The following is a 27,990-nucleotide window of genomic DNA, read 5'->3' as shown; positions in this document are numbered from 1 at the left end:
ATAAGACAGCGTTATAAAAAGGCACAGTGTTGTAACCAAGATGTTTTATTCCTTAACACAAAGCTTGCTTTTTTGTAAAAACACGTTAACCGTGGAAAATAATTTACATCAGCTTTCAGGAGACTGGGGTTCCGTGAAGAAAACGGACTTAAGATAAAAATGTGTCAGGAGACTAGCCCACTAGTGTATACTGCCAAAAAATATGTCCTATAATAGGAACACGCGTTCATCTAGGGAGTAGAGCCAAGTGGTGAGGAAAGAGACGGGCTACAAAGAGAGTCTCAAGGGGTAGGGAAAATCATTGTGGAACAGAAGGTCGACGGAGGGTTTTTCTCCAACGGCGACCGTCTCTGATGGGAAAAATTTAAACGACGGGAAGTTTGTTGCCTTTCCCGGGGCTCTTTGAAGAGTCCAAAAGGATCATCAACTGGGATTCCTGGGATCTGAGGGCTCGAGGAGCTGGCTGTAGAAAGGACAAGCTGTGGGTCTCCCCAGAGACGGGGCCCATATGAAGTGTGATTAGCACACACTTCTTGCTGTCCATTACCCACATGAATCAACATCTTTGAGAAAATCTCCAACTCCAGAGTGACTCATTTGGTGGGCAGAAAGCTGTCCGCTTCTCGTCTACACCACTCTGGCTCTGAAGTCCCACCTGAAGCTCTCCTTCTGACATCTTGCTCCAAGTTTTAGAGAACAAAAATTATCTTCACCAGCTCCGTCACGGGTAGACCAAAGCTCTGCACCTCACTATCCTTGGGGAGAGACAGCATTGCCGCTCTCAAGCACTTCTGAACAAGAAGTGCTTCCAATATGCTTGAGCCCCCAAATTTCAAGACTCTTACTTCTGTGCTGGTTTAAAAATTCTTCGTCAATTGAAGCTTGAGGGGAAATACTCAAGTCCGTGATGACCGCGCCCCCTCGTCTCCACTGCTGATTTTCTGGCTTTTGATTCCACGTGGAAAGACACAGAAAGGGTGGCTGGGTTTGATGAAACCACCTCTTCCCACCGGAATACGTAAAACAATCGGACTAAAGGGCCGGGGCAGTCTATAATGAAGGGTGGTTATTACTTTCCGGATCAACTTTCTTCTTGGCGCTCTGACCGGCAACTTTCCTGTGAGGAATAAGCCAAGGGGAAATGACATCAGACGAAGCGTCAGCTACACACCCGTTTCGAAAACACCACAGATAAGACTTTCGCAGGATCACTTTCTATCCTCTCGACTAGCTGGGCCTTTAAAACGCCCGTTATTCCATTCCGCACCGTCACAGCTTCGGATGGAGAATTATTCCGCTGGGAAAGGCCTCCCGAGAGTGGCCTGGGGCTAAAAGGGAGGCGAAGCTCAGTCAGCCTTTTCTCCGGGACACGAAAACTGCAGTCGCAACTACTCAGAGGAAAAACGCTGAGAAACCGAGAATCTGAAGCGGTGAAAGAAAACGCGGGTGAAACTCCCAACGTCTTGGTCCTAAAACAACTCTGAAAGTGTCCCGCAGACACCGGCAAGAGCCGTGTTAGCCAACGAAATCGGTAAAAATGTGGATTAAGCCTGGGAGCCCTGTGCGGGACAGGGACTGTGTCCAACCTGATTAGCTTGTAGTACAGTGTCTGGCACATTCGTTCAATTGTATTTATTGAGCGCTTACTGCATGCAGAGCACGTAGTTACATACGTGCACATAGTTAAGCACTTAAAAAATACCATGAGAAAAAAAAGAGTCAGAAGGACCTGGGTTCTAATACTGCTTCTGCCACTTGTCTGCTGTGTGACCTCGGGCAAGTCACTTCACTTCCTTGTGCCTCAGTTACTTTGTATAACGGGGATTAAGACTGTGAGCCCTGTGTGGGGCAGGGACCGCGTCCAACCTGGTAGGGACCGTCTCTATATGTTGCCAGCTTGTACTTCCCAAGCGCTTAGTACAGCGCTCTGCACACAGTAAGCGCTCAATAAATACGATTGAATGAATGAATGATTAGCTTGTATCTACCTTGGCGCTTAGGACAGTGGCTGGCGCATAGTAGGTGCTTAACATACCCCCTAAAAATAATTTTTTTAAGAGTATGCCTCCCTGTTAACCTCCACCCAAACGTGGAACTTCGAAGATGGTGCTCAGGCGGACGTTCCTGCTCTTCCTCTCCGAAATTCCTCGTCGGTCCCCAAGTGGCGATGCTTGGAGCGGGCCCAAGTCCCCAACCAAGCCCAGAATACGAAAACCAGGGAGGAGGCAGAGGAAAGCTGGCTTCACGGAGTGCTTCGACCTGTGTCTGACTGGTTTCTTCACCCAAACAGCAGGGAGGATATTTACAGTAACTCAAGCAGCATTTGTTGACTGAGGATGGGACCCTGAGTTTTTTTTTAATGGTACTTGTTAAGCACATATTATGTGCAAGACTGTACTAAGGGCTGGGGTAGATACAAGCTAATCAGGTTGGACAGTGTCCCTGTCCCACATGAGGCTCACAGTCCGAATCTCCATTTTACAGAGGAGGGAACTGAGGCCCAGAGAAGCGAAGCGACTCTCCCAAGGTCACCCGGTAGACGAGTGGCGGGGTCGGGATCCGAACCCAGGTCCTTCTGACTCCAAGACCTGGGCTCTAGCCACTCCACCACGCTGCTTCTCAACAGTGGAAAGACGGAAGGCCGTTACGGGAATATGCACGATTCCCTTTGGGAATGTGTCCAAGTGAGACGCTCTTTAAAGAACTAATTTAACAATGCCATCAGATGCTATAGCTGCTGTCTGGCCCCGAGCTCACACCACAGACCTTGAAGGTTACGCTTCCATGGTTTAAAAAGCAAAATTTCCAGAATTAATCAATGGTATTTTTTGAGCGCTTACTGTGTGCAGAGCACTAGTGCTTGGGAAGTCCAAGTTGGCAACATATAGAGACGGTCCCTACCCAACAGCGGGCTCACAGTCTAGAAGAACAAAGAACAAAGAACAGTCTAGAACAAAGTAGCCATTACTTTCCGTGATCTACTTACTGCTGGTCCTTGGCCTTTTCCAAGAAATACTCTGGCATTGTACTAATGCTCTTCCTTTCCAGTGGTTTCTTGATCAGCTTGCGCTTTTGCTTGCTGAAAGGCAATGTAAAGAGTGAAAGGTGTTACTACTATTACTAATAATAATGGCATTCATTAAGCGCTTACTATGTACTAAAGACGGTGCCCACCATCACGATTCACTGCAGGAAAAAGCAGTCTTTCATTCCACACCATGTACTGGTTTCAACTTAAGGTGGTGTCCACTCTGATTCATTTGTTCATTCACTGCATCACATCTACTGAGCGCACGCACTGTCCTCAGCGCTCGGGACAGTACAACAGGACAATAAGCAGGTTCCCTGCCCGTAATGAGCTTATAGATCAGAAGTCTGGCGGTTTCTCCCCTCGGGAAGAATCAAGAGTTTCACAGAAAAAATTCCCAGCCACCGGCCTTACTCACTCAATCCCATCTCTCCCTCCTACTTACTTATTCCCTTTTCCCACCGCACCCCGCGCGTCTTTCCTCTCGAGCCAATTTACTCACTGTGCCTCACTCTTGTCCCTCCCGCCTGGACACATCTGACAGATCGCTGCTCTCCCCATCTTCAAAGCCCTTCTAAACCGTCTCCTCCAGGAGGCCTTCCTGGATTCAATTCATCTCACCACAGTAGATCCTTCAGCCACCTAAGCACCTACATTTGTATCTTTTTTGCTCTCTTATTTCCCCCTTTCAGTAATTTGTTTTAATGCTTACCTCCCCAGCTAAGTTATAAATTTCTCAGAGGCTTACTGATCTTGCCAACTAATTTCCCAAGCCCACAGTAGGCACACGGAGATTACGGACATAAAGAGATCATTTCTCTTCTGAGACTACGAGAGGATCGATTTGGCTACTCTCTGCTGAATGTAATTTTCAAGCATCCTGTATGGGAAACTCCAAAAGGGGTGAAGGGAAAGAGACATACCTCTGCAGTTTTTGGAAATGTTTGATGTATTCTGGCACAGGACATCCTGCCTGTTGGATCACATTAGCGACACTGTACCAAAAAAAAAACCAAAAAAACCAAACACCAGTTGGCCTCTTGCCAAACTACTGGCAGGATGATGGACGACTGCAACTCTGACAGATAACTGGCATTATTCTTCCTTCTGTGAGGCGTGGCTGTGGTTCGGATGAAGCTAAAGTCCTTTCTTCCACTTAACAGTGAGATACACCCAATTCTGCTACACCGTGTACAGGTTGGGTGTGATGCGCTCTGGCTTCAGAAATCCATCTTTTCCCTCACAGGGCAAGGGAGGGAACATTTTGAGGTTGACGCGGCTATTGCAAGCTTTCCTCTTCAACCCTCCCGCCCAATCTGGGCCTGAGCTCATGGGAAGGGGAGGCAGGTGGAGGAGGAGGAAGAGTGTGACCCTCCCTTCTTCCTCCCTCACCACACAGCCACCCGCCACCGTGACTTCCCACCCTCCCTCCTGCTGCAGCACATCCGGATGGACTGATGGGGGTCCTAAGCTCACTGTTCCCATCCCATTATAATAATAATAATAATAATAATAATGATGATGGCATTCGTTCAGCGCTTACTATGTGCCAAGCACTGTTCTAAGCGCTGGGGTAGATACAAGGTAATCAGGTCATCCCACGTAGGGCCCAAAGTCTTAGTCCCCATTTTCCCTCAGTAACGAAAACAGGCACGCACTGTGACTGCCACCGTTCGCTGCTGCTCTTGTTGAATTGTATCTGTCGAACCGACGGCCCTGTTCTTTCCCCACCTTCCCTTCACCTCCTCTAGGATGAGAGGCCCCCCGGGGCATATCGCAAGCATTTTTTTTAAATCATCATCAATCGTATTTATTGAGCGCTTACTATGTGCAGGGCACTGTACTAAGCGCTTGGGAAGTACAAATTGGCAACATATAGAGACAGTCCCTACCCAACAGTGGGCTGGAGTGAACGCGAGTTAGAAAACGGAAATTTCTAATGGTTAACTATCTCCACTCTACGCCTTCCTCCACCCCACCGCCACCCAAAGACCAAAAAAACAAAAAAGCAAGCCAGAAACTGGGCCTTATTTTAACTTTACCTTCGTAATAAGGGCTTGTCGTCTTCGGTGAAGAACGTAACGGCTCTTCCCTTATGTCCCGCTCTTCCAGTCCGGCCTACGTTAAATAGCCAAAAGTTGCAAGGGGGCGAGGGAAGGGGACAGAGGAAAAAAACACCATGAAATAAAAGGTCAAATTTCATTAATCTGAAGCTCCTGAAGATGACTGACACCTAACCACATGTTTTGTTATCTGTCTCCCCCTTCCAGACTGTGAGCCCGTTGTTGGGTAGGGACCGTCTCTATATGTTGCCGACTTGTACTTCCCAAGTGCTTAGTACAGTGCTCTGCACACAGTAAGCGCTCAATAAATGTGACTGAATGAATGAATGAATGATAATGATAATAATGGTACTTGTTAAGCGCTTATTACGTGCCAAGTGCTGTTCTAAGCACTCAGGTCGATATAAGTTAATCAGGTTGGATACAGTCCCTGTCCCCCATGGGGCTCCCCATTTTACAGATGAGGTGAGTGAGGCCCAGAGAAGCGAAGTGACTTGCCCAAGTTCACACAGCGGACACGTGGTGGGATCAGGATTATCATCATCATCAATCGTATTTATTGAGCGCTTACTATGTGCAGAGCACTGTACTAAGCGCTTGGGAAGTACAAATTGGCAACACATAGAGACAGTCCCTACCCAACAGTGGGCTCACAGTCTAAAAGGGGGAGACAGAGAACAAAACCAAACATACTAACAAAATAAAATAAATAGGATAGATATGTACAAGCAAAATAAATAAATAAATAAATAGAGTAATAAATATGTACAAACATATATACATATATACAGGATTAGAACCCAGGTCCTTCTGAATCCCAAGTCCAGGCGCTGTCCACTAAACCACGCCCCTCTTAACTGGGGGCATAATAATTACCGGAGCACATAATAACGACAGTAATAATGATAGTTGTAGTATCTGCTAAGCGCGTACTATGTTCTAAGCGCTGGGGTGAATAAAGCCAATCGGGTTGGACGCAGCCCCCGTCCCTCAGCCGCAGGTCGAGAAATGAAGCGTTCGGATAGAGCGGCGCAGAGAAACGGAAACCTTGTAACTCCCAGTGACTCACCTATCCTGTGGATATACTCCACGGCACTCGTTGGAAAGTCGTAGTTGATTACCAAGTTCACACCTTTAAAGTCAATCCCTCGGGCTAACAGGGCGGTGCAGATGAGAACCCAGATTTTTCCTGCTCTGAAACTCTGGACAGTGTTATCTCTCTGGCCACGAGAAAAATACGCAAATTATAACAGGGTTAGGGGAATTCCACCCTCAATCCCCCAGTAGCACTCTTGCCTTAGCAATGGCTTTTCAAACGGAATTCAAAAGGGTTTGAGAGAGCTCCAAGTCAGCAAGGTCATCGACCTCCTACCTGCTGCTGCGTTCTTTCGGCATGAATAACATCCACGTTAATACCTTCGTAGATGAGCTCGTGGAAAAGCTCCTTTGCCCGTTCGATGGACTGAACGAAAACAAGCACAGGAGGGCTGAAACCCTGAAGGAAAGAGGGCGGGGAGCGGGGGGAAGCCACAATTTAGGAGCAATAATCAGTTTCCGTTCAGAAGGTGTAGAACCGCCTCTCGGGGTGGTCTTTAAAAGGAAGGATGGGCACTCATCAGAAAAGGGTCGTGGGAAAGAGGCTTGGAGACTCAGACTGCCACGCTCCCCACCTTCAAAGCCCCACTAGCACCACATAACAGTAACAATAATTACGGTATTTGTCAAGCACTTACTATGTGCCAGGCACTCTACTAAGCGCTGGGGTAGATACACAGAAATCAGGTTGGACAGAGTCCCTGTCCCACGTGGGGCTCACGGTCTCAATCCCCATTTTGCAGATGAGGTAACTGAGGCACAGAGAAGCAGGGTTACTTGCCTTTCACGCAGCAGACAAGTGGCGGAGCCGGGACTAGAACCCATGATGTCCCGTCTCTCAGGCCCGGGCTCTATCCCCCCTACGCCATGCTGCTTCATCTCCTCCGAGAGGCCTTCCTTAACTAAATCCTCGTTTTCCCTCCTCCCGCTCCCTTCCGCGTCATCTGTGCCCTTGGATCTGTACCCTTTGAGCTCTTGATATTCAGTCCATCCTTAGCCCACAGCGCTTATGTACGAATCTCTATATGTTGCCAACTTGTACTTCCCAAGAGCTTAGTACAGTGCTCTGCACACGGTAAGCGCTCAATAAATACGATTGATTGATTTATTTTCATCTCTGTCTGCCCCTCCAGACCGAACGCTCCTCGTGGGCAGGGAATGTGTCTACTAACTCTGTTGTGCTCTCCCGAGAGCTCTGTACAGCACAGGGCTCTGCGCCGAGTAAGGACTCGATAAATACGACCGATTTGAAAATGACTCTGGAATCTCAAAGGTGCCAAACCCAAAACAAACTCTGTGAGCTCGCTGCGGGCACCGTTTATTGGGGCACTGTACTTTCCCAAGCGCTTAGTACAGTGCTCTGCACGCGGTAAGGGCTCAATAAATACGACTGAATGAATGAATGATACTAAAGCCAGCTGCTCCTTCCCAGGGCAACCGAGGAGTTGGAGAAGCTGCCAGCTCTTTAATATTTTCAGAGACAAGCTGGAACAATAATCTAAAAATATGCAGCAAACCCAATAAGAATACTCTTCTTTAAGCAGGCTTTCATGAGAGCGCGATCAACTGAAGTGAAGGCATCGCTTAAAACCCTGCCAAGCTTTCTCTGGTACAAGCGCACCCCAGGTTATAGAATAATTATGGTATTTGTTAAGTGCTTACTGCCTGCCAGGCACTGGGGTGGAAACAGGCAAACTGGGTTGAACAGAGTCGCCGTCCCTCCTGGGGCTCCCTATCTTAATCCCCGTTTTACGGACGAGGCAACTGAGGCACAGAGAAGTTAGGCGACTTGCTCACAAGTGGCAGAGAGGGGTTTAGAACCCGGGTCCCTTCCAACTCCCAGGCCCGTGCTCTATCCACCGGGCCACGCTGCTTATTCCTCGAAAATGGGGCTGTATTGCGAACAACCGTATAGCGGGAAATGTTTTGGCGTGCAGCGCTCAAATGAAATTTGCTAGGTACCAGTCCGGAATGGGTCCCGACAAGACGGCCGATCCCAAACGGACATGAAAAATCACACCGGAGGTGGCTCCTCGCTGTTCCTTCCCCACTAATATCCCTCGGGACCTTCTTGATCCCTGTGAATCCCAACCATGCCTCCACCCACCTCCCCAGACCTCCGACTATCCAATATTCTAGTATTTTCTTCCTCCTGCCATGGGCCCCAGCTGGAACCAAGCATTTCTGCCCAATGTTAAGGGGGGCCGTTCAGGTTGGACCCCTTTGGCCAGATACCTGGCCTCGCCTCTTGCCCAAATGGCAAGGGGGCAGATCCGTTTGAGCCCGGCCAAGTTCTCTCTTGCCCACTCCCTCTTTCTAAGGGTTTCAAAATCCCCTACCTCTTAGTATGAGGGACTGCTGAAACACGGCACTCTCCCAAGCGCCTAGTACAGTGCCCTGCACACAGTAAGCGCTCAATAAGTAACGATCGAACGAGTGAAGCTGCGGCTTTCCCCAACCGCCATTACTGCACTGGCCAACCAGGAGGGCTTCTCTTTCGGAGGGCTACAACAGAGGGACAGAAGTCGGTCACTTCCTCCCCTGTGCCCATAATGTAATTGTCAACTCCCTGTAAGCTCGTCCTCTCGACTGTAGGCTCGTTGTGGGCACGGAATCTGTCGGTTTATTATTCTACTGGACTGGCCCAAGCGTTTAGTACAGCACACAGGAAGCGCCCAGTAAACACGACTGAATGAACTGAACTCAAGTCGATTAACGAGGAGGAAAACACAGGCGCCGGAGAATGAAACGAGGAGCGGGCTTGGCTCGGACGGACAGCCAGGGAAGCCCAAGAAATACCTTTTTAACGAGGTCTCTCATGGCCAGGAGCTTCCCCGTTTCGGACCCGACGAAGAGAAGCTCTTGTTCCACCGTCTCTGCGGCGGAGTTCCTGAAATCAACAAAAAAAATCTTTAAAAATCACTCCACAGTTAGGGGGCTGCGATTGCTGGCATGCTTGCGACGTTGTGCAAATAGTCTGGAGTGGCTTCTTTCTTGAAGATCCTTCTGTCTGTGGCCACTGGTGGAATCCTCACGCCGAGCTAAGAGAGGAAGTTGTAGTCATGGCAACTGATGCCATGGGGAGACAGGAATGACTGGGGCAACTGAACAGGAAAATGCAGTATGGCCTAATGGAAAGAGCGGAGAACTGGGAGTCAGAGGAGCTGGGTTCTAATCCCAGCTCCACCGCTCACCTGCTGTGTGACCTTGGGTAAGTCTGTCCCCGACCGCCGTAATAGTAGGCAGACATTTACTCACCCCTCTTTCAAAGCCTTATTGACGGCACATCTCCAAGAGGCCTTCCCTGACTAAGCCCCTCTTTTCCTTTTCTTCAACACCCTTCTGCACTGCCCTGACTTGCTCCCTTCCTCCCAGCCCCAGAGCACTTATGTACATATCTGCAATTTATTTATATATATATTAATGCCTGTCTTCGCCTCTAGACTGTAAGCTCGGTATGGGTAGGGAATGTGTGTCTGTTTATGGTGATACTCTACTCTCCTATGCACTTAGTACAGTGTTCTGCACACAGTAAGCACTCAACTGACTAAAATTTCTGCCTCAGCTTCCTCATCTGAAAAATGGGATAAAATCCCTGCTCTCCCTCCCATACTTACTCCCCAGAGCACTTATATACATATCTGCAATTTAGTTATATATATATATTAATGCCTGTCTTTCCCTCTAGACTGTAAGCTCGGTATGGGTAGGGAATGTGTGTCTGTTTATGGTGATACTCTACTCTCCTAAGCACTTAGTACAGTGTTCTGCACACAGTAAGCACTCAACTGACTAAAATTTCTGCCTCAGCTTCCTCATCTGAAAAATGGGATAAAATCCCTGCTCTCCCTCCCATACTTACTCCCCAGAGCACTTATATACATATCTGCAATTTAGTTATATATATATATTAATGCCTGTCTTTCCCTCTAGACTGTAAGCTCGGTATGGGTAGGGAATGTGTGTCTGTTTATGGTGATACTCTACTCTCCTAAGCACTTAGTACAGTGTTCTGCACACAGTAAGCACTCAACTGACTAAACTTCCTTCTGCCTCAGTTTCCTCATCTGAAAAATGGGATAAAATCCGTGCACCCAGGTGGGACAGGGGCCATGCCTGACCTATCTTATTTCTCCCCTAGTGCTTGGCACAGAACAAGTGCTTAACAACGATCACAATTATCATTAACGTCTTCGGCTGGGGAACAATTTTTTTTAACGAAGCCTTGAAGGGAATTTCACTGACACATAAAGAGTCATAAGGAGTGTGGATGAGGGAAAGGGAGGACTCATCCCGTGAGTCTGGAAAAGCTTGAAACTGGTAAACACAGAACAAAGTAGGTGGCAATCTAAAGAAACCTGTTTCCCCCGGCAGTTGTACGGGCGTTAATATCAGTGGGTTATAGAAGGGTTCAAATGAAATGCTTGTATCAGAAAAAAAAATGGGGATTAAGACTGTGAACCCCTTGTGGGAAAAGAGATTGGGTCCAACTTGATTAGTCCCAGCCACTTGGTACATTCACTCATTCGTTCAATCGTATTTATTGAGCGCTTACCCAACAACGGGCTCCCAGTCTACACGCGGGGAGAGGGACAACAAAACAAGTAGACAGGCATTGATGGCATCAATATAAATAAAAAGAAACGCTTTGCTTGGAACGGAGAAAGGGTTTAATCTATCAATCCATCATATTTATTGAGTGCTTACCACGTGTGAGCACTGTACTAAGCGCTTGGATGAGTACGACATGACAGAATTAGCAGATACGTTCCCGGCCCACAACGAGTTTACCGTCTAGGGTGGAAGAGAAATGGAGCTCGAGGATTGACTCATAAATGGGCCCTAGATCCTTCAGACAAAGCTACCTTTGTCTGGAGAAGCTGCGTGGCTCAGTGGAAAGAGCACAGGACTTGGAGTCAGGGGTCAGGGGTTCAAATCCCGGCTCCACCAATTGTCAGCTGTGTGACTTTGGGCAAGTCACTTCACTTCTCTGGGCCTCAGTTACCTCATCTGGAAAATGGGGATTAAGACTGGGAGCCCCCAGTGGGACAACCTGATCGCCTTGTAACCTCCCCAGCGCTTAGAACAGTGCTTTGCACATCATCATCATCATCATCAATCGTATTTATTGAGCGCTTACTGTGTGCAGAGCACTGTGCTAAGCGCTTGGGAAGTCCAAGTTGGCAACATAGAGAGACAGTCCCTACCCAACAGTGGGCTCACAGTCTAAAAGACTGGGGAACAATTTTTTTAACGAAGCCTTGAAGGGAATTTCACTGACACATAAAGAGTCATGAAGAGTGTGGATGAGGGAAAGGGAGGACTCATCCCGTGAGTCCAGAAAAGCTTGAAACTGGTAAGCCCAGAACAAAGCAGGTGGCAATCTGAAGAAACCTGTTTCCCCCGGAAGTTGTGTGGGCGTTAATATCAGTGGGTTACATATTTATTAAGCGCACATAGTAAGCGCTTAATAAATGCCATCTTCATCATCACCTTCTTACCCGCCAGGTCACTGCTGGTTACTAGCCCTGACTGCCGCATCTATCAACCACCATTTCACACAAGGAAAGAGAAAGGAAGAGATCTCGCGGCGACCTCCCGGCGGGCCTTACCTGGCTCCAATGGACACCGAAATGACGTTGTCAAGATTGAGTTTGCACCACTGCTCCACGTCATGTGCGAAAGTTGCGCTGAACATGGCTCTTCTGACCTTGGGAGATGTACACGCCAGGAAGATGGAGGCCAGCTGGTCTCTGAAGCCAGACTTGCCGTCTTCGAACAATTTGTCCGACTCGTCGACCACCAGCCATTCAACTCTGTAAGTGAAACCACACGTTTTACGGGCTGCGAACGACAGACCGCGACCCTGGCTCATCACATCCCTGTGGCTGACGGTCCTCAAAAATCTGCAGTGCTACCAATCAATCTGCACATCAGGCAGAAACTCCTCACCCTGGGCTTCAAGGCTGTCCATCCCCTCGCCCCCTCCTACCTCACCTCCCTTCTCTCCTTCTCCAGCCCAGCCCGCACCCTCCGCCGCTAATCTCCTCACCGTACCTCGCTCTCGCCTGTCCCGCCATCGACCCCCGGCCCACGTCATCCCCCGGGCCTGGAATGCCCTCCCTCCACCCATCCGCCAAGCTAGCTCTCTTCCTCCCTTCAAGGCCCTACTGAGAGCTCACCTCCTCCAGGAGGCCTTCCCACACTCAGCCCCTTCCTTCCTCTCCCCCTCGTCCCCCTCTCCATCCCCCCATCCTTCCCCACAGCACCTGCATATATGTATATATGCTTGTACATATTTATTACTCTATTTATTTATTTATTTTACTTGTACATATCTATGCTATTTATTTTATTTTGTTAGTATGTTTGGTTTTGTTCTCTGTCTCCCCCTTTTAGACTGTGAGCCCACTGTTGGGTAGGGACTGTCTCTATATGTTGCCAACTTGTACTTCCCAAGCGCTTACGACAGTGCTCTGCACACAGTAAGCAAGCGCTCAATAAATACGATTGATTGATTGATACCCCGCTTTCCTGACCCTCTCTCCCTTCCGCGTCGCCTGTTCACTTGGATGCTAATGATGCTTGTTCTGTTTTGTCGTCTGTCTCCCCCATCTAGACTGTGAGCCCATTGTTGGGTAGGGATGGGCTCTATCTGGTGCCGAACTGTACTTTCCAAGCGCTTTCCGGGGGAGATTCTGAATCCGGCAATTTTTATTTTTTCAATGGAATTTGTTAAGGGCTTACAATGCGCCAGGCACTGTTCTAAGCGCTGGGGAACATGCAGACTAATCAGGTTGGACACCGTCCATGTCCCACATTGGGCTCACGGTCTTAATTCCCGTTCTACAGAGGAGGGAACTGAGGCCCTGAGAAGTGAAGGGACTCGCCCAAGGTCATACAGAAGACAAGTGTCCCCCCCGCCTTACCTCCTTCCCTTCCCCACAGCACCTGTATATATGTTTGTATGTATTTATTACTCTATTTATTTATTTATTTTACTTGTACATATTCATTCCATTTATTTTACTCTGTTAATATGTTTTGTTTCGTTGTCTGTCTCCCCCCCAGACTGTGAGCCTGCTGTTGGGTAGGGACCGTCTCTATATGTTGCCAACTTGGACTTCCCAAGCGCTTAGTACAGTGCTCTGCACACAGTAAGCGCTCAATAAATACGATTGAATGAATGAATGAAAGTGGGGGGAGTCCTTATAATAGTAACGACAACAATAATGATGATGATGGTATTTGTGAAGCATTTGCTACGTGCCAAGCACTGTTCTAAGCCCTGGGGTAGATACAGGGTAATCAGGTTGTCCCACGTGGGGCTCAGTCAATCCCCATTTTACAGATGAGGGAACTGAGGCCCAGAAAAGTTAAGTGACTTGCCCAAAGCCACACAGCTGATAAGTGGCGGGGCCGGGATCAGAACACACGACCTCTGACTCCCAAGCTTGGGCTCTTTCCACTAAGCCACGCTGCTTCTCTAATATTATTATTAATAATAATGATAACAATTGTGCCATTTGTTCAGCATTTACTATGTGCCAGGCACTGTTCTAAGTGCTGAGGGAGATCATTCATTCATTCATATTTATTGAGCACTTACCGTGTGCAGAGCACTGTACTAAGCGCTTGGGAAGTACAAGTCGGCAACATATAGAAGCAGCGTGGCTCGGTGGGAAGAGCCCGGGCTTTGGAGTCAGAGGTCGTGGGCTCAAATCCCGGCTCTGCCAATTGTCAGCTGGGTGACTTTGGGCGAGTCACTTCACTTCTCTGGGCCTCAGTTCCCTCATCTGGAAAATGGGGATTAAGACTGGGAGCCCCCCGTGGGACAACCTGATCACCTTGTAACCTCCCCAGCGCTTAGAACAGTGCTTTGCACGTAGTAAGCGCTTCATAAATTCATTCAATCGTATTTATTGAGCGCTTACTGTGTGCAGAGCACTGTACTGAGAGCTTGGGAAGTACAAGTTATCATTATTATTATATAGAGACGGTCCCTACCCAACAATGGGCTCACAGTCTAGAAGATGAGGTCGGACACAGGCCTTACGAGTTCCGAGCCCGTGGTCTCCCCTCTAGACGAAGCTGCTTCTCTATTAGCAGTGGTGTCCTGCATCAGCCGGGAGAGTTTCTGGCATCATCGCACTTGATGCCAAACGTCACTCGCGCACCGACCTCAACAACACAATCGGCAAAGTCAAACCAGAAAATGTACTTCCAACTTCTACCCGATCGGCCTCGCCCTCCTTTCGATGCATCGCCGTCCCCGCATCTCCACCCCGCTCCTTCACCCGCCACGGAAACCTCTTTTCCAGACGTCCTCCGTACCTCGTTAGGTCTATTCCTGGAGGCTCCTGTTTCAATAAATAAATCAGTCGATTCGGCGTGGTCACGAGAACGTCTATGGGAAAAATAAAGAGAACCACCCGTGAGACAAGAGTCTTCCTCCAAGAGTCAGCCTCGGCGGTTCACTTTGGCTTCACCATTCTGGGAAGAATTATTAATAATAATTGGGGGGATTTGTTAAGCGCCGACTGCGTGCCAGGCATTGTCCTAGGCGCTGGGGTAGGTACAGGCTCCTGGAGAGAAGCAGCGTGGCTCAATGGAAAGAGCACGGGCTTGGGAGTCAGAGGTCATGGGTTCAAATCCCGGCTCCACCAATTGTCAGCTGTGTGACTTTGGACAAGTCGCTTCACTTCTCTGGGCCTCGGTTCCCTCATCTGTAAAATGGGGATTAAGACTGAGCCCCCCGGGACAACCTGATCACCTTGCAAACTCCCCAGCGCTTAGAACAGTGCTTTGCACACAGTAAGCGCTTAATAAATGCCATCATTATTATTATTATTGTAACCTCCCCAGCGCGTAGAACAGTGCTTTGCACGTAGGAAGCGCTTAATAAATGCCATCATCATTATTATTTTTACAGACAAATCAGGTTGGATACAGTCCTTGGCTCACATGGGGCTCGCTGTCTTAAACCCCATTTTACAGATGAGGTGATTGAGGCACAGAAGTGAAGTGCCTTGCCCTAGCTCACACAGCAGACGAGTGGTGGAACCGGGATTTGAACCCAGGTCCTTCTGACTCTCAGGCCTGTGATCTATCCACTAGCCGACCCTGCTTCTCAATAATAATAGCAGTAACAATATTGGTATGAAGTGCTTACTATGTACCAGGCACTGTACCAAGCACTGGGGTAGACATGAGATTATCAGGTTGGACATAGTCATTATTCCACATAGGGCTCACCGACTTAATCCCCATTTTACAGAAAAGGAAACCAAGGCACAGAGGGGATAAGTGACTTGCCCAAAATCGCAAAACAGACAAGTGGTGGAGCTGAGATCAGAACCCAGGACCTTTGACCCCCAGGCCTGTGCTCCATCCACCGGGCCATGCTGCTTCTCAAGAATTATAGTTAAATCCCTCTGCAAACCGGTTCAGTCGTGGCATAATCCCGGCTCTGCCACTTGTCTGCTGTGTGATCTTGGGCAAGCTGCTTAACTTCTCTGTGCCTCAGTTCCCTCATCTGTAAAATAGGGATTAAGACTGTGAGCCCCACGTGGGACAACCTGATTACCTTGTATCTACTCCAGCGCTTGGCACATAGTAAGCGCTTAACAAATACTATCATTATTATTATTATTGTTACTATGGCAAACACCTCTACTTGAGCCTCCTCACAGAAGACTTTCTGCCTCCTTCTAGTAGCGACAACACTGAATGGCATTTGGCTAGCTTTTATTTTAAGTGGCAAACGGAACAAGCTGTGGTTGCGTGACTTCGATGGCACCCGCCTAATGCTGAGAGTCCCCAACTCCTCATCCATCATCATCATCATCAATCGTATTTATTGAGTGCTTACTATGTGCAGAGCACTGTGCTAAGCGCTTGGGAAGTACAAATTGGCAACATATAGAGACAGTCCCTACCCAACAGTGGGCTCACAGTCTAAAAGGGGGAGACAGAGAACAAAACCAAACATACTAACAAAATAAAATAAATAGAATAGATATGTACAAATAAAATAAAAAAATAAATAGAGTAAAAAATATGTACAAACATATATACATATATATATAAGCGAGAGGTCACGAGAATTCACCTCTTACCAAATTTCTTGGACGATTTAGGCCCAAACTTTTTGGCTGCCTCGGCGGCCTTATGTATCATATGTATTCTGAATCCAGTGCCTTCGGAGATTTTCACCAGCTCCCGGTGAATCTGAAACAGACGACGAGAGAGCACAGCTCCGACCAGTTGCCCCGAAAGACTTCGGGAAGAAATCAAAGCCCTGTCGACTCGAATGAAACAAACAAATCCACCACACACCCACAGGTTCCAAAAGGTGACCCCACAACGGACCCTGTCCGTACAAAGCTTCTCCGCAGTTTGAAAATATCAGAACTCCATTCTTCCAATCAATCAATCAGTCAATCGTATTTATTGAGCGCTTACTGTGTGCAGAGCACTGTACTAAGCGCTTGGGAAGTACAAGCTGGCAACATATAGAGACAGTCCCTACCCAACAGTGGGCTCACAGTCTAGAAGGGGGAGACAAGAGAACAAAACCAAACATACTAACAAAACAAAATAAATAGAATAGATAGGTACAAGTAAAATAGAGTAATAAATATGTACAAACATATATACATATATACAGGTGCTGTGGGGAAGGGAAGGAGGTAAGATCCACTCTGTCTCATTTTTTTTTAGCACAATCGCTGAAGACTGAAGTTGTAAAAAGCAGAGGCCTGTTTCCCTCTGCACAGCAGCACTGAAATGAAATCTTTACCAGACGCTGAACTTACTTTTCTCTGTTTGGCATATATCGGTGCTGAGGGCGAAACAGAAGGGGAAATTTCCTTTCTGTCTTAAGCTGGGGCAAACACACCCTCATGACAACTAAACAGCCTGAGCCCTCCGTGGAGGAGGGCTTACACCCCAGTTTCATTAATAATAATAAAACAGTCATTGAGGTATTTGTTAAGCGCTAAGTATGTCTTAAGCACTGTTCTAAGTGCTGGGACAGATACAGGGTAACCAGTTTGGACACAATCCCTGTCCCACACAGGGCTCACAATCTAAGTAGAGGGGACAGGTCTGGGGGAACTGAGGCACAGAGAAGTGAAGTGACTCGCCCGAGGTCACACATCAGGCACGTGGAGGAGCCGGGATCAGAACCCGGGTCCTCTGACTCCCACCTGTGCTTTTTCCACTAGGTGTTTGTTAGGTAGTAGTACTACTATGTATCAGGTGCTTTCTGTGTGCAGAGCACTGTATTAAGCACTGGGACAGAATACACTGGTGGGAATTAATCATTTATCCATTCGGTCATATTTATTGAGTGCGTACTGTGTGCAGAGCGCTTTACTAAGCGCTTGGGAAAGTACAATAAACAGTGACATTCCAAGCACGGTGCTAAAATCTGAGGTAGATGCAAAATCATCAGATCAATCCTGGCCTCGGATGACCGTTTTGCTACCTTGCTGTGAGGCGTGAGGGTTTAGGCCAAAGTGCTGCACTTCGAGTGAGCACTCTAGGCCTCACAGAGTGGCCAAAGAGCCATTCGGGACTAGCCAACAGCCGTTTGACCCCATCAGGGATCGACCGGACAAAGAATATACCGAGACACCGAACTTATTCCCTTGGAGTTTTACACGCTCCTGGAACACGCCAAGGCAAGTGCCAAAAACCCGCTCTACGGAAGCTACGAAACCCACCTGGCTGGCGAGTTCTCGGGTCGGCGATATGATCAGAGCTCTGAAGCCTTTATTCGTGGGCTGCTTCAGCTGCATTAAGATAGGAATACTAAAAGCCAAGGTCTTTCCCGAACCGGTGGGAGCAGAAGCCAGGAGCTCACGACCCTGAGGGAAGAGAACACGGAACGATCCACAACTGGGAAGTCTTCTAATTGCTCTTCAGAACAAGCCTGCCAACAGCTTAAGAAATTCCAATACAAAATTTCCCTCCCCCTTCCAAACACTCAAGGTCACAGTGAAACGATATGCAAACCCCCCTCCAGACTGTAAGCTCGTTGTGGGCAGGGAATGGGTCTACCAACTTGGCTATTTAATACTCTCCCAAGTGCTTAGGACACTGTTCTGCGCACAGTAAAAGAGCTCAATAAATACGACCAATTGACTGAAATCTCTACAATTCTTTTCCCTACTCTTTAATAATACTGATAATTGCGGCATTTGTTAAGTGCTTACTGTGCGTCGGGCACCGTACTAAGCGTTGGGGTGGATACAAGCAAATCAGGTTGGACACAGTCCCTGTCCCACATTGGGCTCGTAGTCTCAATCCCCATTTTACAGATGAGGTAACTGAGGCCCAGAGCAGTGATGAGAGTTGCTCAAGATCACGGAACAGACAAGCGGCAGAGCCGGGATTAGAAACCAGGTCCTTCTGAATCCCGGGCCCCTGCTCTACCCACTAGCTTCTCTTCCACCTTGTTAGCTGATTTAAAGCCAAGGGGAGAAGGAAAGCTCTACTTTCACAAGTTGCTTGTTAAGAATGACAAACTTTTGAGTCCCTCATGACTGGGTTGGTCCAAAGGTAGAGCACCCTGCTGATAAAATCAATCCGAACGAGTCATTTGTAAGGGAGGAGAGCAGATGTAAATGAAATCCACAGATTATCCACGTCTTAAGTCGCCAGTTTTAACCTACGCTTCGGCCAAACGGGCAAACCAGTAACAGCGAGGCCTGATTTGCATTTCCTTTCCGCTCACTGCCCACATTTTTTCTGGTGGAGAAGTATGAGAAGCAGCATGGCACAGCAGATAGAGCCCGGGCGTCACCGGGTCAAGGATTCTTATCCCGGCTCCGCCGCCGGTCTGCTATGCGACCTTGGGCAAATCATTTCACTTCTCTGGGCCTCAGTTCCTTCATCTGTCAAATGGGGATTGAGATGGCGGGCCCCATGTGGGACAGGGACTGTGTCCAACTGGATTTGCTTGTATCCACCCCAGCGCTTAGTGTAGTGCCTGGCGCATAGTAAGCGCTTAACAAATACCATAATTATTATTATTAGGGCAATACTATTACAAGTGTGGTATCACGTGAGCCCCTTCCTTCCTCTCCCCCTCGTCCCCCTCTCCATCCCCCCATCTTACCTCCTTCCCTGCCCCACAGCACCTGTATATATGGATATATGTTTGTACAGATTTATTACTCTATTTATTTATTTATTTATTTATTCTACTTGTGCATATCTATTCTATTTATTTTATTTTGTTAGTATGTTTGGTTTTTGTTCTCTGTCTCCCCCTTTCAGACTGTGAGCCCACTGTTGGGTAGGGACTGTCTCTATATGTTGCCAATTTGTACTTCCCAAGAGCTTAGTACAGTGCTCTGCACATAGTAAGCGCTCAATAAATACGAATGATGATGATGATGATGATCATGTCTCCCCACTCCTCAAGAACCTCCGGAAACTCTTTACCGTTGACTTTAAAGCCCTCGATGAGCTTTCCCCATCCTACCCCACCTCACTACTCTCCTGCTCCAGCCCAGCCCGCACGCTCGGCTCCTCACATGCCAGCTTCCTCGCTCTGCCCCCATCTCCTCCATCTCGCCGCCGACCGCTTTCCCTCGTCATCCCCCTGGCCTGGACCTCCCTCGCCCTCCATAATCAAGCGATCGTATTTATTGAGCGCTTACTGTGTGCAGAGCACAGTACTAAGCGCTTGGGAAGTACAAGTTGGCGACATATAGAGACGGTCCCTACCCAACAGCGGGCTCACAGTCCACTCCCTCCGCCTCCCAAGCATCACTAAGGTTTCATCTCCTCCAAGAGGCCTTCCCCGTCGAAGCCCTCTTTTCCCCGGCTCCCTCTCCCTTTCGCGTCCTCTGTGCACTTCGATCTGTGACCTTTGGACATTTGATAGTCGCCCCAACCCCACAGCACTTAAGCACCTATCTTTAAATTGCACATTATAAATTACTTATCTGTCTCCCCCTCTAGACTGCGAGCTCATTACGGGAAGGGAACGTGTCTGCTCATTCTGTTGTATTGTTCTCTCCCCTGAGCCTAGAAGCAGCTTGGCTGAGGGTTCATTCATTCATTCATTCAATCATATTTAGTGAGCGCTTACTGCGTGCACAGCACTGTACTAAGCGCTTGAGAAGTACAACTTGGCAACATATAGAGACGGTCCCTACCCAACAATGGGCTCACGGTCTAGAAGGGGGAAGGGCTCTAATCCGGCTTGGCCACGTGTCAGCTGCGTGACCTTGGGTAAGTCACTTCACTTCTCCGTGCCTCAGTTACCTCCATCTGTAAAATGGGGCTAAAGACTGTGAGCCCCACGTGGGACAGTGACTGTGTCCAACCTGACTGGTTTGTATCTACCCCAGGGCTTAGAACAGTGTCTGTCACATAGTAACTGCATAACAAATACCATTATTATTATTGGAGTGCTCTGCACATAGTAAGAGCTCAATAAATATGATTGCTCACTTGCTCGCTTGCTTGCGACGAAGTGCCAAGCACTGGGCTAGATATTAAGATAAGCTCGCTCTGGGCAAGGAATGTGTCTGTTATACTGTACTCTCCCAAGCGCTCAGTACAATGCTCTGCACCAAGCAGGCACTCAATAAGTACAACTGATCAGGTTGGAGACGGCCTCTGTTCCACATGGGGCTCACGGTCTAAGTAGGAGGGAGCACAGGTACCGAATCCTCATTTTACAGGGGAGGAAACTGAGGCGCAGAGAGTCTGAATGACTTGCCCAAGGTCTTCCAGAAGGCAAACAGCAGAGACAGGATTAGAACCCGACTCCCAGAGCTGTGCTCCTTGCGCTTCCGCAGTTCAGCTCGTTCAAATGGACACAATCAATCCTGTTTAACTGAGGGTTTACTGTGTGCAGAGCACTGTACAGAGTACCTTTTTGAGTGGAATCGGTTAAGTGCTTACCATGTGTCAAACACTGCTCTAAACCGTAGGGTACGTTCACGCTAATTCGGTCAGACACAGTCCCCGTCCCACACGGGGCTCCCGGTCTAAACAGGAGGGAGAACAGGTACTGAATCCCCATTTCACAACTGAGGAAATCGAGGCCCAGAGAAGTCAAGCGCCTTGCCCGCGGCCACACAGCAAGCAACTGGCGGAGTTGGGATTAGAACCCAGGTCCTCCGGGCCTGGGCTCTCGCCACGAAAAACCACGCTGCTTCTCAAGCGCTGGGGAGAGTACGGTGTCACGAAACCGGTAGGAAGAAAGGATGAATCTTGAGATTCAGCCAACTCCTCCGGTCCGGGTGCGACTTACATGAAGCATGATGGGAATAGCTTGCATCTGAATGGGGGTGGGGCTCACGAAGCCGGCGGCCAGGATGTTCTGAAGCAGTCGCTGATTTATCTTATATTCCTGATCGAGCTGACCGAACGCAGCGATTGGTTCGGGAAGATCCGTCCCTTGGACGTGAATTTTGTGTTTGCTTCTTAAACGATTTACCTGAAAAGAAGAAGAGGAGACTGAGGCCCAGAGGAGTGAAGTGACTCACCCAAGGTCACTCAGCAGCCGTGTGGCCGGGCTGGAATTAGAATTAATTCATTCAATCATATTTATTAATAATAATATAATAATAATAATAATAATGGCATTTGTTAAGCGCTATGTGCCAAGCACTGTTCTAAGCGCTGGGGAGGATACAAGGTGATCAGGTTGTGCCGCGTGGGGCTCACAGCCTTAATCCCCATTTTACAGATGAGGGAACTGAGGCCCAGAGAAGTGAAGTGACTTGCCCAAAGTCACACAGCTGACAGTTGGCGGAGCTGGGATTTGAACCCATGACCTCTGACTCCAAAGCCCGGGCTCTTTCCACTGAGCCACGCTGCTTCTCATTTATTGATGAGATGTTGACCTCTAGATGTTGCCAACTTGGACTTCCCAAGCGCTTAGTACAGTGCTCTGCACACAATAAGCGCTCAATAAATACAACTGAATGAATAGTACAGTGCTTTGCACACAGTTAGCGCTCAATAAATACAATTGAATGAATGAATTAATCCCCCAGCCCTACCTCCTTCCCCTCCCCACAGCCCCTGTATATATGTGAGTACAGATTTATTACTCGTATTTATTTAATTGCACATATTTACTATTCTATTTATTTTATTTTGTTAATATGTTTTGTTTTGTTGTCTGTCTCCCCCTTCTAGGCTGTGAGCCCGTTGTTGGGTAGGGACTGCCTCTATATGTTGCCAACTTGGACTTCCCAAGCGCTTAGTACAGTGCTCTGCACACAGTAAGCGCTCAATAAATACGATTGAATGAATGAATGAAGAACAAATAGGATTTCTCTAGTCAGCGGCCACTATCAGACTGGGTTAAAAAAAAACTGTAACATGATTATTGGGAAGCAAGGACATTGTGAATTCCAGGAATTAATTTATATTAATTGTGAACTCAGGGGGACGGGAGCTAGGATTGCGCCTTTTATATTTACCATCACCGCCGATATTTGTTGAGCGCCTGGTGGAGACACAGCGCTCAACTCGGTTTAGGACCAAACCGTGACAGTATTCACTCGGTCGTATTTATTTGGCGCTTACTGCGTGCCCAGCACTGTACTAAGCGCTTGGGCGAGTACACTATAACAATAAATGGACACAATCCTTGCCCACAACGAGCTGTCAGTCTAGAGCGCTTGGTACGGTGCTCTGCACACAGTAAGCGCTCAATAAATACGATTGATGATGATAGGGCACGCTCTCTGCCCTCGGAGAGTTTGCAAACCAATGGAGGAGAGAAGCAGGCACTGATAATACATATAATGGGAACTCTACGGAAAACACAAATGTAACAACCAGAGTAAACAAAAAATGAGTGGAATAAAGAAACCAATGTCGCCGAAATGGCTCAGGATGGTGGAAAAGATCAAGGAGACGAGGGGGTTAGCTGGGAATGCCTCTTTGGGTGGGGCTGGGGGGGATCTGGAGAGATTTAAAGGCGGGAGGGACGTGGTCTGGCAGGTTTGAGATGAGAAATTCCAATCAGGAAGGAAGGTCACGTTCAAGTGGCCTGCACGCTGCTTTGTGCACAGTTGGCGCTCGATAAATACCAGCAACGTTTATATTGCTCTAGCGTGCATTATCGCATTTTTATTTTCGCGGCACCCACAGTGAGGGAGGGAGGAGCTGGGATAACCTCCCTACGTTACAAATGAGGAAATCGGGTCCAGAGGTGGAGGGGGCCAACAGAAGCTTGGAGCGGGTAAGCCAGAGTTAGGTGATGTAGAGTCTAGAAACCAATGATTAGGACACTCGTTTTATGCAAGAAGTGGGCAATTCTTGGCAAGGGCATTTAAGAAGGGGATAATGGTACATGCGAGATGACAGAACGCCTCATTGGAGAAGCTTGAGGCGAAGACACCAGCAGGGAGGTTGTTTCAGGCACCCAACATTGGGGTTTTCTTATGGTATTTCTTAAGCGCTTACTATGTGCCAGGCACTATTCTAAGCGCTGGGGTAGATACAAGGTAATCGGATTGGACGCAGTCCACATCCCACACAGGGCGCTGGGTCTTAATCCCCATTTAACAAATGATGGAACTGAGACACACAGAGGTGAAGTGACTTTCCCAAGGTCACGCAGCCAGATGAGTGGCGGAGGCGGGATTAGAACCCGCGTCCTTCTAACTCCCAGGCCCGTGTTCTAGCCACTAGGCCACGCTAGTTCTCAAGTTGATATGGAAAGAATCCTGGAACTGTATTAAGCGCTTAGCAAATACCATGAAAAGAGTCTTTAGTACAGTGCTCTGCACACAGCGTAAGCTAGTTGTGGGCAGGGGATGTGACTGTTTACTGTTCGGTACTCTTGCAAGTGCTTAGTACAGTGCTCTGCACACAGTTCTCAATGAATACAGTTGAATAAATGGGCTTAGTACAGTGCTCTGCACACAGTATTTATATGTCACTTCACTTCTCTGGGCCTCAGTTCCCTCATCTGTAAAAGGGGGATTGAGACTTTGAGCCTCACATGGGACAGGGACTGTGTCCAACCCGATTTGCTTGTATCCACCCCGGTGCCTGGAACATAGCACGCACTTAACAAATACCGTATTCATTACTATTAAAAACGCAGTTAAGCCACAAGCCAGGTAAACACACCGATACGAGCCAAAGGATCCAACCTCACCTTTTCCTTTCTGAGCCGTTCCAGTTTTTCAGCCGTCGGTTTGTTCTCTCCCTTTTCTTTATTATTTTTACGGTTTGCTTCCAGGGAGGACATCCAGAGTATCGAGTTACCGTCCTCCGCAGAGCCGAACAGAGCGTTTTCTAAAATTTACCAGGAAAGCGAGAGGGGAAAAGTGAAGTCTTCCTGTGTTTAGGTTTCTTTGCAGTTTACAAATCATACCAACCCCTTTCCTTCAATCTATCGTAACAAAACACGCCCTCTTCAAAAACGACCCCTTCACCACCTGAGGCCCCCTGAATCTTCCTCTTCTTTGCGTTCCTCTTCCTCTTCCTCGGGTTTGCGGTGCCGGGAGTTTCTCCGCCATCCGTTCCCTCATCCCGCGGCTCGTTTCCTCCGGATTCGGGGACGCCGCCCGCAGTGGCCCCGGGCTCTTTCGCGGCAGGTTTCTTGGCTCCAAAGAAGTCCAGCCGCTCCAACAGTTCCGGAGACTCCGAGTCACTTTTCCTTTTTCCCACCTGGGAACAAAGCGAACTGAAATGAAAGTACTTGCCCGAACGTTTTGAGGAGCGGCGGTGCCTAGTTGTTGGAGTACGGGCCTGGCAGCCAGAAGAACCTGGGTTCTCATCCCAATCCCGCCACTTGTCTGCTGTGTGACCTTGGGGAAGTCACTTCTCTGGGCATCAGTTACCTCATCTGTAAAATGGGGATTAAAACTGGGAGCCCCATGTGAGCCATGGACTGTTACCAACCTGATGATCCTGTCTCTACCCTTGTGCTTAGTACAGAGCCTGGCACACAGCAAGCGCTTAACGAATACCATAAAAACAGTGTTCAGTACAGCGCTCTGCACACAGTGTATGCTCACTGTGGGCAGGGAATGTGTCTGTTTACTGTTGTAGTGTACTCTCCCAAGTGCTCAGTACACTGCTCTGCACAGTTAGCACTCAATAAATACAACTGAATGAATGAGCTTAGTACATTCATTCATTTAATCGTATTTATTGAGCGCTTACTGTGTGCGGAGCACGGTACTAAGCACTTGGGAAGTACAAGTTGGCAACATCTAGAGACGGTCCCTACCCAACAACGGGCTCACAGTCTAGAAGGGGGAGACGGACAACAAAACAAAATATATTAGCAAAATAAAATAAATAGTAAATATGTACAAGTAAAATAGAGTAATAAATCTGTACAAACACATATACAGGTGCTGTGGGGAGGGTAAGGAGGTAGGGGGGGATGGGGAGAGGAAGGAGGGGGCTCAGTTTGGGAAGGCCTCCTGGAGGAGGTGAGCTCTCAGTCGGGCTTTGAAGGGAAGAAGAGAGCTAGCTTGGCCCGGAATGTCCTCCCTCCGCACATCCGCCAAGCTAGCTCTCTTCCTCCCTTCAAAGCCCGACTGAGAGCTCACCTCCTCCAGGAGGCCTTCCCACACTGAGCCCCCTCCTTCCTCTCCCCATCCCTCCCCATAGCACCTGTATATGTGCTTGTAATAATAATAATAATGATGGCATTTATGAAGCGCTTACTCTGTGCAAAGCACTGTTCTAAGCGCTGGGGAGGTTACAAGGTGATCAGGTTGTCCCACGGGGGGCTCACAGTCTTCATCCCCATTTTCCAGATGAGGGAACTGAGGCCCAGAGAAGTGAAGTGACTTGCCCCAAGTCGCACGGCTGACATTTGGCGGAGCCAGGATTCAAACCCACGACCTCTGACTCCAAAGCCCGGGCTCTTCTCCCCTGAGCCACGCCTCACAGATTCATTACCCTACTTTACTTGTACATATTTACGATTCTATTTATTTTATTTTGCTAATATATTTTGTCTTGTTGTCTGTCTCCCCCTTCTAGCCTGTGAGCCTGCTGTTGGGTAGGGCCCGTCTCTATAATGTTGCCCAACTTGTCCTTCCCAAGCGCTTAGTCCAGTGCTCTGCCCACAGTAAGCGCTCAATCAATACGATTGAAGGAACGACTGAATGTCATTATTATTGTTATTGTCATCAAGAAATGCCCTGGCCAGGGTGATGATTATTAATCAATCAATCGTATTTATTGAGCGCTTACTGTGCGCAGAGCACTGTACTAAGCGCTTGGGAAGTCCAAGTTGGCAACATATAGAGACGGTCCCTACCCAACAGTGGGCTCACAGTCTAGACGGAGGAGATGGAGAACAAAACCAAACCTACTAACAAAATAAAATAAATAGAATCATCATCATCAATCGTATTTATTGAGCGCTCACTATGTGCAGAGCACAGTACTAAGCGCTTGGGAAGTACAAATTGGCAACATATAGAGACAGTCCCTACCCAACAGTGGGCTCACAGTCTAAAAGGGGGAGACAGAGAACAAAACCAAACATGTTAACAAAATAAAATAAATAGAATAGATATGTACAAGTAAAATAAATAAATATTATAATAAATATGTACAAACATATATACAGGTGCTGTGGGGAAGGGAAGCGTGGCTCACTGGAAAGAGCCCGGGCTTTGGAGTCGGAGGTCATGGGTTCAAATCCCAGCTCCGCCAACTGTCAGCTGTGTGACTTTGGGTAAGTCACTTCACTTCTCTGCGCCTCAGTTCCCTCATCCGTCAAATGGGGATGAAGACTGTGAGCCCCCCGTGGGACAACCTGATCCCCTTGTAACCTCCCCAGCGCGTAGAACGGTGCTTTGCACATAATAAGCGCTTAATAAATGCTATTATTATTATTATTATTCTCTGGACCTCAGTTCCCTCATCTGTCAAATGGGGATGAAGACTGTGAGCCCCCCGTGGGCCAACCTGATCACCTTGTAACCTCCCCAGCGCTTAGAACAGGGCTTTGCACATAGTAAGCGCTTAATAAATGCCATCATTATTATTATAAGGGAAGGAGGTATTACCTGGAACCGGGCCGCGTCGCCGGAGAAGCGTCTCAGGTCGAACTTGGCCCCCATGCCCAGCCTGAGGAACAGGCCCTGGGCGTCCATCTTGTCCCGGCAGCCTCCGCGCGGGGCGGCCGCCTCCCTCAGCCAGAGTGGGCCGCACTTACCCGGCAGCCTCCGCGCGGCGAGGGCGCCTCAGCCATCGTGGGCCGCACTTACCCGGCAGCCTCCGCGCGCGGGCCGGCCGAACCCCCCGACGCCACTTCCGGTGGGAGGGGCGGGTTGCTAGGGGACGCCGTGGTTGCTAGGGAACGCCGGGCGGCTCCTCTGAGGTTCGCGCTAGGGGGCGCGCCACCCTCGCTTATTCCTGGGGGAGCCAACTTTCCTCCTGCCCCCAAACAGTAATAATAACATTATTATTATTATTATTATTATTATTATTATTATTATTATTATTATTACATTTATTAAGGGTTTACTATGTGCAAAGCGCTGTTCTAAGCGCTGGGGAGGTTCCAAGGTGATCAGGTGGTCCCACGGGGGGCTCACAGTCTTCATCCCCATTTGACAGATGAGGGAACTGAGGTCCAGAGAATAATAATAATAATAATAATAATAATAATAATAATAATAGCATTTCTTAAGCACTTATTATGTGCAAAGCGCTGTTCTAAGCGCTGGGGAGGTTACAAGTTGATCAGGTTGTCCCACGGGGGGCTCACAGTCTTCGTCCTCATTTGACAGATGAGGGAACTGAGGTCCAGAGAATAATAATAATAATGATAAT

The 27,990-nt window shown here is 48.3% G+C and overlaps 1 protein-coding gene across 2 annotated transcripts; it reads right to left on the bottom strand.

Moving 5' to 3' along the window:
* Positions 1-29: 29 nt before the first annotated feature.
* DDX52 (DExD-box helicase 52) lies at positions 30-27,384 on the bottom strand. Of its 2 annotated transcripts, XM_038759463.1 has the most exons (15): positions 27,222-27,384; positions 24,621-24,852; positions 24,338-24,477; positions 21,467-21,652; positions 17,916-18,059; positions 16,305-16,416; positions 14,521-14,593; positions 11,799-12,002; positions 8,986-9,076; positions 6,464-6,586; positions 6,161-6,311; positions 5,071-5,146; positions 3,952-4,023; positions 2,987-3,079; positions 30-1,117 (listed from the first exon to the last, which is right to left on the bottom strand). In XM_038759463.1, exons 1-15 carry the CDS (start codon positions 27,306-27,308, stop codon positions 1,051-1,053), a joined length of 1,851 nt encoding a protein of 616 aa, XP_038615391.1. In that variant the 5' UTR covers positions 27,309-27,384; the 3' UTR covers positions 30-1,050. The 2 variants fall into 2 exon arrangements, with proteins under 2 accessions (XP_038615391.1, XP_038615392.1); XM_038759464.1 differs by lacking the exon at positions 30-1,117 and having other exon boundaries at positions 2,983-3,079.
* Positions 27,385-27,990: the final 606 nt, after the last annotated feature.

Source organism: Tachyglossus aculeatus, chromosome 17 (genome assembly GCF_015852505.1).
Source record: "Tachyglossus aculeatus isolate mTacAcu1 chromosome 17, mTacAcu1.pri, whole genome shotgun sequence".
NCBI lineage: Eukaryota > Metazoa > Chordata > Mammalia > Monotremata > Tachyglossidae > Tachyglossus > Tachyglossus aculeatus.
This window is presented reverse-complemented; position numbering and strand designations above follow the sequence as displayed.